This window comes from Sebastes umbrosus, chromosome 20, assembly GCF_015220745.1.
Source record: "Sebastes umbrosus isolate fSebUmb1 chromosome 20, fSebUmb1.pri, whole genome shotgun sequence".
NCBI classification, from domain to species: domain Eukaryota; kingdom Metazoa; phylum Chordata; class Actinopteri; order Perciformes; family Sebastidae; genus Sebastes; species Sebastes umbrosus.
In genome coordinates this window covers 24,438,629-24,450,139 of record NC_051288.1, presented here as the reverse complement: position 1 = coordinate 24,450,139, position 11,511 = coordinate 24,438,629, and the positions used below count along the sequence as shown (strand labels likewise).

At 39.3% G+C, this 11,511-nt stretch overlaps 1 protein-coding gene across 2 annotated transcripts; it reads left to right on the top strand.

The window, feature by feature from the left end:
• Nucleotides 1-1,003: 1,003 nt before the first annotated feature.
• On the top strand, nt 1,004-10,098 carry kctd2 (potassium channel tetramerization domain containing 2). Of its 2 annotated transcripts, XR_005204649.1 has the most exons (7): nt 1,396-1,755; nt 3,649-3,757; nt 4,865-4,956; nt 5,092-5,187; nt 5,356-5,481; nt 6,337-6,663; nt 6,746-10,098. XR_005204649.1 is itself a non-coding variant. In XM_037754663.1 (6 exons), exons 1-6 carry the CDS (start codon nt 1,396-1,398, stop codon nt 6,364-6,366), a joined length of 813 nt encoding a protein of 270 aa, XP_037610591.1. In that variant the 5' UTR covers nt 1,004-1,395; the 3' UTR covers nt 6,367-10,098. The 2 variants fall into 2 exon arrangements, 1 of the variants encoding a protein (XP_037610591.1); XM_037754663.1 differs by having other exon boundaries at nt 1,004-1,755; nt 6,337-10,098.
• The last annotated feature ends 1,413 nt before the right edge of the window (nt 10,099-11,511 follow it).

Genomic DNA, 11,511 nt, shown 5'->3' with positions numbered 1-11,511 from the left:
ACCAATACAATGTACATAGAGAACTTAAAAACAGCTATCTGATGTCAGTATCATAGTGCTTGTAGCGGATGCTAATTTGCAACACCTGTCCCTAGAAGGGCTTTTTGTGAAAATAAGATATTAAAACAGGAATGGGTGAATAAATAAATACAATAAAGCACACATTTAAAAACATTACATGAAAAGCTAGACATGAGTAGGCCTACAGGTTTGTCGCTGAATTAACCAGGATTTGGTTTCTCTCTTAAAAGGTAATAAAGTTTGCAGCAGATTTTAAATGATCAAAGGCTCCTTTCTCAGAAAAAGCTGTCTGAGCAAAAGATGTTCTGCAGAATTGAACTTTACAATTTCCACTTGAAGCTGCTCTGGTGGATCTGCTACAGCTCTGTAGTCTCATGATGTATTTGCAGAAAGGCAGAGGAGCAAGTCCTTTCAAACATTTAAACACAAGCTTTACATAATGAAAATCAATAAAGCTTGCAAAGATGTAAAAAAATGTAGAAATAAAAGCCGCAATCATCAAATAAATGTGGAGGTCTATTTGAAAATAAATAAATATGCACAGATATAAAAAAAAATATATAGGTATATAATAAGTATAATAATATATGTATTTATTTATTTGATCAATTAAATTACTTTTACATTTATTTTCAGATTTGATTATTTCCTGTGCTCTTTCTGTTTGTATTTATTTAGGTTTTCGTTAATTTCCCTATTTATTTATTTCCATAATTATTTATTTCCCCATTTATTTATCTTTTTATTTATTTTGTTGTTCTCTATTTTTTTGTTATTTTTATTTTTAAGTGTTAATTTCGACAATAAACACACAAAAAAAAACATGTAGCATATTTTCTTATTTTGTTTAACTTAATGTTGTTTATTTTGATTTGCTTCTAAAATATAGCAGTTGAATATAATAATATAATAATATACTTGAGAAGATAAAATCCCACTAACCGACTATGACAGTATTTGCTCTTATTTTGAAAAGCACCGACCCAACGGAAGTAAACAGTAATCACGTTACAACCCGGAAGCACTGCCTTTTTTCTCTGATTAACGTTTGAATAGACGAGAAATATCCATTTATATTATAAAGAAACGATTAAAACACGATGCTGCTAACGTCCTACCGCCTCTGAGGGTGATATTAGTGAGTTAATCTGCAGCTGGAGGCGGTTAGAGAGGCGGTGGAGAGAGAAGAGCAGAGAAACAGCAACAACGCCCTGATGAGAACCGACCGACGGAGACAAACACCTCATCTCTGTGTGTTTACTATCCGGCTGAGAGGAGCTGATTCTCCGCAGTGAGAGCAGCTGTGAGTCGGTGTGTCGGTAGATAACCGTGTTCAGGTTGTGTGTGAGTGTTTTTACAGTCGTAGTGAGTAAAATGGCTGAGCTACATGTAGTGGAACCGAGCGGTACTGGCACCATAGAGCAGCCGGAGCACCGCGACGTCCGGGCGGGTTCGGTTCGGCTGGCGTCGCCCACTCTCCTGGTTCCTCCTCCTCCGCGGAGCAGCGGCCAGCTCAGCCCCGGTGTGTCGAGCAGCAGCGGCGGAGGAGGTCGCTCTGTGTTCGGGTTCCCGGCCAAGAGCACCTCGGAACCGGTGGAGAAGCCCGGATCCCGCTGGGTCCGTCTGAACGTCGGAGGAACCTACTTCATCACCACCAAACAGACGCTCTGTCGGGACCCCAAATCATTCCTGTTCAGACTCTGTCAGGAAGACCCGGACCTGGACTCAGACAAGGTGAGCACACTAAGAAGAAATCAGAATAATATGGATTAATATTCATCTGGTTAGGGTTTTATTAAACACATATAACATGCACACGTGTGTACAAAGTCATATAATAAACGTAAAATAGCATAACAAATTAAAATATCGTTATATCACGATAATAAAGTTATAATATTATGAGAATTAAATCAGAGGTTTACGAGAAAAAAATCTTAATATTATGATAATAAAGTCATAATATTATGAGAATTAAATCAGAGGTTTACGAGAAAAAAATCGTAATATTATGATAATAAAGTCATAATATTATGAGAATTAAATCAGAGGTTTACGAGAAAAAAATCTTAATATTATGATAATAAAGTCATAATATTATGAGAATTAAATCAGAGGTTTACGAGAAAAAAATCGTAATATTATGATAATAAAGTCATAATATTATGAGAATTAAATCAGAGGTTTACGAGAAAAAAATCTTAATATTATGATAATAAAGTCATAATATTATGAGAATTAAATCAGAGGTTTACGAGAAAAAAATCGTAATATTATGATAATAAAGTCATAATATTATGAGAATTAAATCAGAAGTTTACGAGAAAAAAATCGTAATATTATGAGAATAAAGTCATAATATTATAAAGTAGTAATTTTACGTGTTATTTCCTTTTTTTCTCGTAAAGTTATGACTTTATTCTCATAACACATATTTAAAAAGTCATATAATAATGTAAAATAGCATAACTAAATATAATACAGTTTAAAAAAGGCCATAGCACATGTTTTCTGATTAGACTCAATTCCCAGAGTTCCTTCTTGACCTCTATTATGATGTTGTTTGTATATTCTAGCTAGCTAAATCTATATTCTATATCGATTTTATATATGGAAAATGTGCATTCCAAAATATATCCACCATTACAAAAGGCATATTATGTTATAAACTTTAACTGTGTGTAACAAAACCTTCATGTAATTTGTAATATTTGACATCAGTCAGTACTAGGGGTGGAAGAAAATATTGAGTATCGCGATATTATGTTTTTTGATATGGATTCTCCAAAACACTGTAAAGATTTTTAATTAATAGATTACATATTACACAAAGATCCCTCTGTGATTGCATAAAAAATAACTATAACTAACCATATTGTAAAAAAAAAAAAGGTGAGATTTTCATGTCTTTTATATTACAAAGCAGGTTTAAGTGCTTTATAAATACTGTTAAACTATCAAAATGCTCAATATACGGAGAAACACACACAGCCCCGTATTCAGAAATTGTGCGTTTGAAACAAACCGTTAGGATTTCTGTCCATTTGTGATGTCACAAATATACAATACATAGATCATTACGCGGTTTTAAACGTAAACATTCTAAATTGTCCCAGTTTATTGTGTATGTAAATAACATCAGCTGACAGGAAGTAAACATGGACCCAAACTGTTGCCTAGCAACGCAATTCTGTGGCAATTCCATTAAAATGCACTTGAAACAGAGCGGATCAGACAGAGGGTAATGTACCTTAAATATACCTTGAAGGGAGATTTGTCAAGTATTTAATACTCTTATCATCATGAGAGTGGACAAATATGCTGCTTTATGCAAATGTATGTATATATTTATTATTGTAAATCAATTAACAACACAAAACAATGACAAATATTGTCCAGAAACCCTCACAGGTACTGCATTTAGCATAAAACAATATGCTCAAATCATAACATGGCATGTCAGTTTTAACAGGAATGAACTCATTCTTCTCCTCCAGAATTATTTTTCTGGACATTATCCGACTCAACATTTTGCCCTCTTCCAATTTTTGCAGAGTGACCACGTTTCAACAGTGAAGACAAACCAATCCTCCTCACGAATGTCAACCTTTTTATTTGTTCCTACAGGACGAGACAGGAGCCTACCTGATCGACAGGGACCCCACATACTTCGGCCCCATCCTGAACTACCTTCGGCACGGAAAACTGATCATGGATAAACACCTGGCTGAGGAAGGTAAAATGTTTTTAATAGCTGCTGCTGCTGCAGAGTTGGTATCTGCCAGTGAACATTAATTTAGAGTGTATAGAGACTAGGGTTGTCCCGAATACCATATTTAGGGCTCCGAAGCTTCGGTAGCAGTCAACAGCGAACATCAGAAGCTTTGTCCGAGTGAAGACGTACCTCAAAGTCACGCCCTCTTCCCCTAAATGGCAGCATTTTGAGCCAGATGTCTCCACGGGTTATGCTCATCCTCTCCGGCAGGAGAATCTAGAGGATGTGAGATGGGTCAGACAATACTGTCTGCGCTTGCCTAAGAACTAGGGATGCACCGATACCGATAACAGTATCGGGTATCGAGTCCAATACTGTGCTCATGTACCTGTACTCGCAAACATCTCCGATACAACGGCACCGATACCACATTACGTCAGCGTGACGTTAACCTCTCTTCACCATCTTTCGGGTCCATCGCACACGCTCGTGCTCCACCTCCTCGACGTTGCAGGCCCAGGATCCCATCTCAGCCGGCGTGCGCCGGCCCTCACTTTCATTGCGCCACAGGGTTTTGCTTGCACTCTCTGACTCGCGTGTGCGTTAGCCTCCTTGGTCCGTGTTTCAAGACAGTTCGGGTGGGTTGCAGACATCGCTGAGAACCCTATAGCCTTTTACGTGGGTCGAGCCCCGCCCTGGGGGCACGATGCGGTTGGGGCACACCTTCCAAGCCGACATAGAGCCGATCGCGGCGCACCGCCTCGTAAGCGGGACTCTCCAGCCTGCCGTGTGTCGCTCACACCCTCCAGCTGGCTGTTAACGAGGGTCTTTTTGGCACAGAGAAGTACTCGTGTCGGTACTCGGTATCGGCGAGTACCCAAATGTAAGAACTTGTACTTATACTCTGTCTGAAAAAAAGTGGTATCGGTGCATCCCTACTAAGAACAGACTGCTCTTTGGGTGAGGTTTGGTATGTTTTATGCATGTTTGTAATCCTGAGGGGTTCAAAAACATACATAACGAATATCCGAATTGAAAATCCAATACCTGGACAACGAGCGAATAGTAGAATATTTAGGTTCAACCGTAAGAGACCAAACAATGTGATCTGATGATAAATTGTTTCAGGTGTTCTGGAGGAAGCCGAGTTCTACAACATCGTGTCTCTGGTGCGGCTGGTGAAAGAGAGAATACGGGACAACGAGAACCGGACATCTCAGGTACAGAAAACAGAGACGGATAAATCTGTTACTCCAGACTTCCTTCTGGTACAAAATAAAACCAAAATAGCTTTGTGTTTGTTTGCGTGCAGATCATTGATGTTGCTCTGTGTGTGTTTTCGTCTCGTCCCTCAGGGTCCCGTGAAGCATGTGTATCGAGTACTACAGTGCCAAGAAGAGGAACTCACACAGATGGTCTCGACCATGTCGGACGGTTGGAAGTTTGAGCAGGTGCAGAAAATACAGCCTTTTGTTTTTTCCTCTTGTCATGTTTTAGTTCATGCAAGAAAACCTGAGAAATAGAAATATTACCCAGAATGCAAATGGTTCTCTGCTCCAGTCACAGAACTTAATGAGAATTTGAGGGAACTTATATTTCGTCTTTTCTCCCGTCCTCAGCTTATAAGCATCGGCTCCTCATATAACTACGGCAACGAGGACCAGGCAGAGTTTCTATGTGTCGTTTCCCGGGAACTCAACAACTCCACCAACGGCATCGTCATCGAGCCCACCGAGAAGGCCAAGGTGAGCCGTCTGCTGCACATCTCAAAGGATATTCAGTATTTTTCTTTTTCTCAGTAAATCCTGTGAAAAGATAAAAACCAACTGGTACTAATAAGTATTCTCAATGTACTGAAAGTTATATTTTTTTTAGGGCTGTCAATCGATTAAAATATTTAATTTTACATTTTGTATCTGTTCAAAATGTAGCTTAAATGCAGATTTGTAAAGTATTTAAAGGTCCCATATTGTTAAAAAGTGAGATTTTCATGTCTTTTATATTATAAAGCAGATTTAAGTGATATATAAATACTGTTAAACTATCAAAGCGCTCAATATACGGAGAAATACACACAACAGCCTGTATTCAGAAATTGTGAGTTTGAAACAAGCCGTTAGGATTTCTGTCCATTTGTGATGTCACAAATACAATATTTAGACCATTACACGGTTTTAAACATTCTAAATGTGTCCCAGTTTATTTCCTGTTGCAGTGTATGTAAATAACATCAGCTGACAGGAAGCAATCATAGACCCAAGCTGTTGCCTAGCAATGCAATTCCGTTGAAATGCACTAAAAACGGAGCATTTCAGACAGAGGTTGAATACAGGCATATTCAGGCAAAGAGTACTTTAATTTCAAAACCCAAACAGTTCAAAACCCAAAACATTAAATTTGAAATAATATAAAAGAGAGAAAAGAAAATCATCACAATTGAGAAACTTGAACCTGAAAGTATTTTGATTTTTTTTTTTCCTTTTGTAAATGACTTAAACAATTACTTTATCTGACCAGCTTTAATTACCTTCACAATAAGTGAGATTTTAAGGGATTTTTAAAGGGATTTCTTTGACTTATTTGTCCTTCTGTCTTCACAGATCCTTCAGGAGCGAGGCTCGCGGATGTGAAGAGACCCAGACGCTGATCTAAATAACACTTTATCAACAAAAACAAAACAATAACACAAACATTTTTCATCAAGATCCATGAGTTTACCCCCCCACCCCCGCCCCGCCCTGTACCTTTCTACCATCACCGCCTTCATCATCATCATCGTCGTCCCTCCTCCTCTGGTGTGCCTTTCCTCAGCGGGGGCTACCCGACGCCTCCCTCTCCTCCAGTGCTGCAACACGACCCCGACTCGTCTCCTCCTCCTCCATCGCCGGCTGTGGAACACTTCAGGAGGAGTTTAAAAGGGATTACAAGTGAGTGGTTTTCCTCATCGCAGCTGTTTTTTTGATGGTCAGTGTCGCCGCGGTGCTGATTGTACCCCCTTATTGTCGTCAGTGGATGGACGCCCAGCGCAGAGCTACTATAAAATCATCATCTTCATCATCATCGCTTATACATTTGGCTCTGTCGACTTAGCAGAAATCTCCTCAGGACTCTCAACGGACGTAAAGGAATGACACTGACTGAGCCTCGTTTACTTCAATCTGTTGATGGAGTGAGCGCCTGCCGCCTTTCCTCTCCGCACTCCTCCCAGACTCCTCAGCTGATGTCTGAGGCAGGTCGCGGCGCAACAAACCGAGCCAGGAGGGTGGAGGAGGTGGCAGCAGCATGACGCAGAGTTCGCTGTGTGTGAGCCAGCCTGGTGCAGCGTTTCCTCCGCTGACATCTTACAGGCGTCCCGTCTTGGAAAGATCACGCCATCCTCCTGTTTCCTGTTTCCTGGGCTCGATTTTGGGAAAATTTGGGATATTTCCGCGCAAAAGAAAACAAAAAAAAACCTGTGTACAATGTGTCAAGGCATGTGAGGAAATCTATATAAATCTATATAGGCTACATGATGAAATTATATGAAATGCAACTGGTGTAATTACTGATTTCTGTATCATAGTTGTCATATATTTACATATTCTTGGTGGGTGAGTCTATTTAAATGACGGAGAATAATAATATCACTTTTCATAACCAGTTTTTTCCTGAAGGTTTCCCACCCGGTAAACATGGATGTGAGTTTGTGTAATGCAGTGCCTCTCTGCTTTTCTGTCCATGACTGAATCAATATCACCACGTTTTTTCAGCTGCACGTTTTTTCTGTAGTGTTCCTCAAAAAAAACAAAAAAAAACACGTTTTCTCTTAGATATCCTACTTTGATCTCTTGCATATCTTAAAATTGTAATTATGGATAAAGAAAAACTGTCATTTGCCATCCGTCCAGACGAGCGTGATGTGGCGAGGATTGGACCGTGGGCCAGTTTGTATGCTGCCTCAAACTCCCTTAAAGCATCCCCCCCCCCCTCTCTCTCCACGGCTATTCTCGTTGCCAACCTCCACTCACTTTGCCTCCGTCTGACTGTGTCGTCTCACATTCTGCAGCACTTGTAGCAACTTGTGGCGCGAGCTGAGTTGTGTCTCCTCGCGCTTAAATGCCCTGAGATAACCTGAGCCGACATCATCACAGAGATTTACAGAGACTGTAACCGAACCTGCCACACAGGAAGTGTCTTCAGTTTTTTCCTGAGCTTTGGAGCGAAGCCTTTATATTTCGGATGTTATGTAACGTTGTTTTTCTGTTGCCAGCAGATGGGCACCAACTCGGCTAAACGTATATTTCTCTTGAAATGTGCTTGACATTAAGTTGCTGTGTGATGGTGCTGATTTTAAGACTTGTAACAACATTGGAAACACAGATAAACTCTCCTGTTTGTAGCACACAGCTCTGATTTTATGAGCAATTATCTGGCTAAATACATACAAATATTTGGTTTCAAATTATTTATAACTGATGTGCACTTTTCTGTAAGTAAAACTGAATTGACTTCTACTTCAAATGTGCATTTAAAAAAAACTGTAGAGCAAGTCGATTAACTGATTAGTCTACTGACAGAAAATGAATCTGCAACTTTCTTTTCTCTGCATTTAAATCATTGTAAATTAAATATGTTTGGGGGTTTGGATCTGATAAAACAAAACGTTTGAGGACGTTTCCTTGGGCTCCGAGAAAATGTGACGTTTTTCAGACTAGACTATTAATCGGTTTATTGAGAAAGTAATCAGTAAAATCATCGTTAGTTGCAGCTATAGCAGTCACCAAACTGTAGGGCTGCAACGCAATGATTGTTTACATTAATAATGATTCTATTTTCAGTTAATCGTTAAGTCTATAAAATATCAGGAAATAGTGAATAATGCAGAATGCAAGTTCCCAGAGCCCACGGTGACGTCTTCAAATCGCTTGTTTGCTTCAACCAGCTGTCAAAACCCCAAATATTCAACTTACAATCATATAAAACAGAGAAAAACAGCAAACAAACATTTGAGAAACTGAAACTAGTGATTTTTTTTGCCGGTTAATTGACTGCAGTTTTCTAATCGACTAACTGATTAATCGTTTCACCGCTACACCGTACAAAAATGTTATCAACTGTGAATATAATGTTGTTACTGGTGTAAACGCAGCCTTGTTATATGAGCAGCTTAATGCAAAGTTTGAGCCATATTTACACATATCAGATGGAGAACTGATCGTCGGCGCCCATCGTGCAGACTGAACTCCCATTTTTAAATCACCAAAAGCTAAAAGGAGCGTCTGATCTTTAATCACTTTGATACACCCTTCTTTGTATAAAGAACATATTTGATGCAGTTATGTTAATATATCAAGCATGAACAAAAAATGATGCAAGGAAAAAAGAAAAAAACCTGTGCTGTTGTCATGCTCCCTGATGTTCAGTCAGGCTCAAACTTTGATGTGACTTCTTCTTCTTCTTCTTTGTTTTTTGTTTTTCCTCTCGCGGTGTGTGTTGTGCAGTTTTATTCTGCTGATCTGAGTCGTGAAGCAGCCGAGTCGTGTGCTGCTAAAAATGCCCAAACGTCTCATTGAGGAGCACTTTTTCTTCCTCCCCTTGTTGTTTCTCTGGGCCTTTTGCAAAGCACCTTGGGTGTTGTTTCCCCCCTTCGTCTGTGTCCAGTGTTGTGCCTTTTGACCTGTGTTGTGCACAGTTGTTCTCCCCCTCTTCTTATCATGAGGTGCCTCTCATACCTTAAAAAAAGCCCCGGAGGCACCTACCTGAGGTATAATGTATAACGCGGTCTTTAGCTTGTTTTCTATCGTTAGTGTTTCAGTGAGAGGCAAGCCAAACAAACCCATCGTCCCCCCCCTCCTGCATTATTTAATGTTTTATGATACCGACAAACTGCTGCTTTCTTTGTGCCATCGCTTTTGAGCTAAATCCACCCACGACCCCTCATCATCGCTCCTGGAGGTTCAAAATTGTGTCTGAATCTGCTGTAAACATGGTGGTGGCGCTGGAGGTGGTGGTTTGAGTTGTGTTTTACCAAAATGGGAGGGAAGCAGGGAGCAGCAGGAAGACCAGTCAGAGCAGATTTCCCTCCTCTGCTTTTATCTTAGTAAAACTCCAGCAGTGCACTTGTTTATCAGAAATCGATTGGACTATAAACTCGCCTTCTTTTTTTTTTGTTGTTGTTGCATGCTGAAGCCATCTCTAATGATCCCGTTCTTTAGATGTATGTAATCAACCTTTTTAAAGCACTTACTGTACCTGTCACCTTTGTGGATACCCAGTTATATCTTCCCCCTGGTTGCACAGTTCAGTGGTTCCCAAACTGAGGCTGAGTCGGGACCCCGGAAGAGGTCGCAAGATGGTTAAAAAGATAGGAAAGCAAAAAAAAAGACATCATATTTCTGCTTATTTCCTCTACTTATTGTTTTTTATTACACGGCTTTGTTGAATACTTGATTCTGATTGGTCAATCGCTGCATTCTACGGTCTGTTATTTCTTTATAATAGACCGTTGCTATGTATAACAGACTGTTGCTATGTATAGCAGACCGTTGCTATGTATAACAGACCGTTGCTATGTATAACAGACCGTTGCTATGTATAAAAGACAGTTGCTATGTATAACAGACTGTTGCTATGTATAGCAGACCGTTGCTATGAATAACAGACCATTGCTATGTATAACAGACCGTTGCCATGTATAACAGACCGTTACTATGTATAGCAGACTGTTGCTATGTATAACAGAATGTTACTATGTATAGCAGACCGTTGCTATGAATAGCAGACCGTGACTATGTATAGCAGACTGTTGCTATGTATAACAGAATGTTACTATGTATAGCAGACCGTTGCTATGAATAGCAGACCGTTGTTATGTATAACAGACCGTTGCTATGGGCGCAGTTCTGATATCGGACTCTGGCTGACCATTTCTATGTCAAATTATTGATTTCTTCAGTAAGAAGCCGTGTAATGAGCAGGATAATGTACAGCGAGCAGGTCATTATTGTGAGATAAAAACCCCTTCAGGGTGGCGTTTATTTCACAGTAATGACCGGCTCGCTGTACGTTATCCTTTACTTATTAGCCATGCTAGTAGGGCTGCAACTAACGATTATTTTCATTGTTGATTAATCTGTCTATTATTTTTTTCCATTCATTGTTTTGAGTTGTTTGGTTTATACAATGTCATAAAATGGTGAAAAATGTCGATCAGTGTTTCCTCAAAGCCCAAGATGACGTCCCCAGATGTCTTGTTTTGTCCACAACTCAAAGATATTCAGCTTACTGTCATATAGAAGTAAAGAAACCAGTAAATATTAATTTTATATAAAAATATGTTTTCTTAAAAAAATACTCAAACCGATTATCGATTATCAAATTAGTTGGCGATTAATTAAACAGTTGACAACTAATCGATTAATCGTTGCAGCTTTACATGCCAGCAGCGTGACTCTATGGTCCAAACCGAAATATCTCAACAACAATTGCCATTAAATTTTGTGCAGACATTCATGGTTCCCAGAGGATGATCCCTTCTGACTTTGGTGATTCTGACTTGTTGTGTTAGGGCTAATAAATAAATTGTTAACATGTTAAAGTAAGACGGTTAGCAAGGTAAACATTACACCTGCTAAACATAAGCATGTTAGCATTTAGCTCAAAGCAGAGCTCAGAGCTGCTTGCATGGCTGATTAGTCTTGTTTCATCACCTGATAGTTTTACTTCTTGATAAATCAAATAAATTATTTAAATAAAGGAATCGATTAGACCGTTATCAGGTCATTTAATATGCGTTA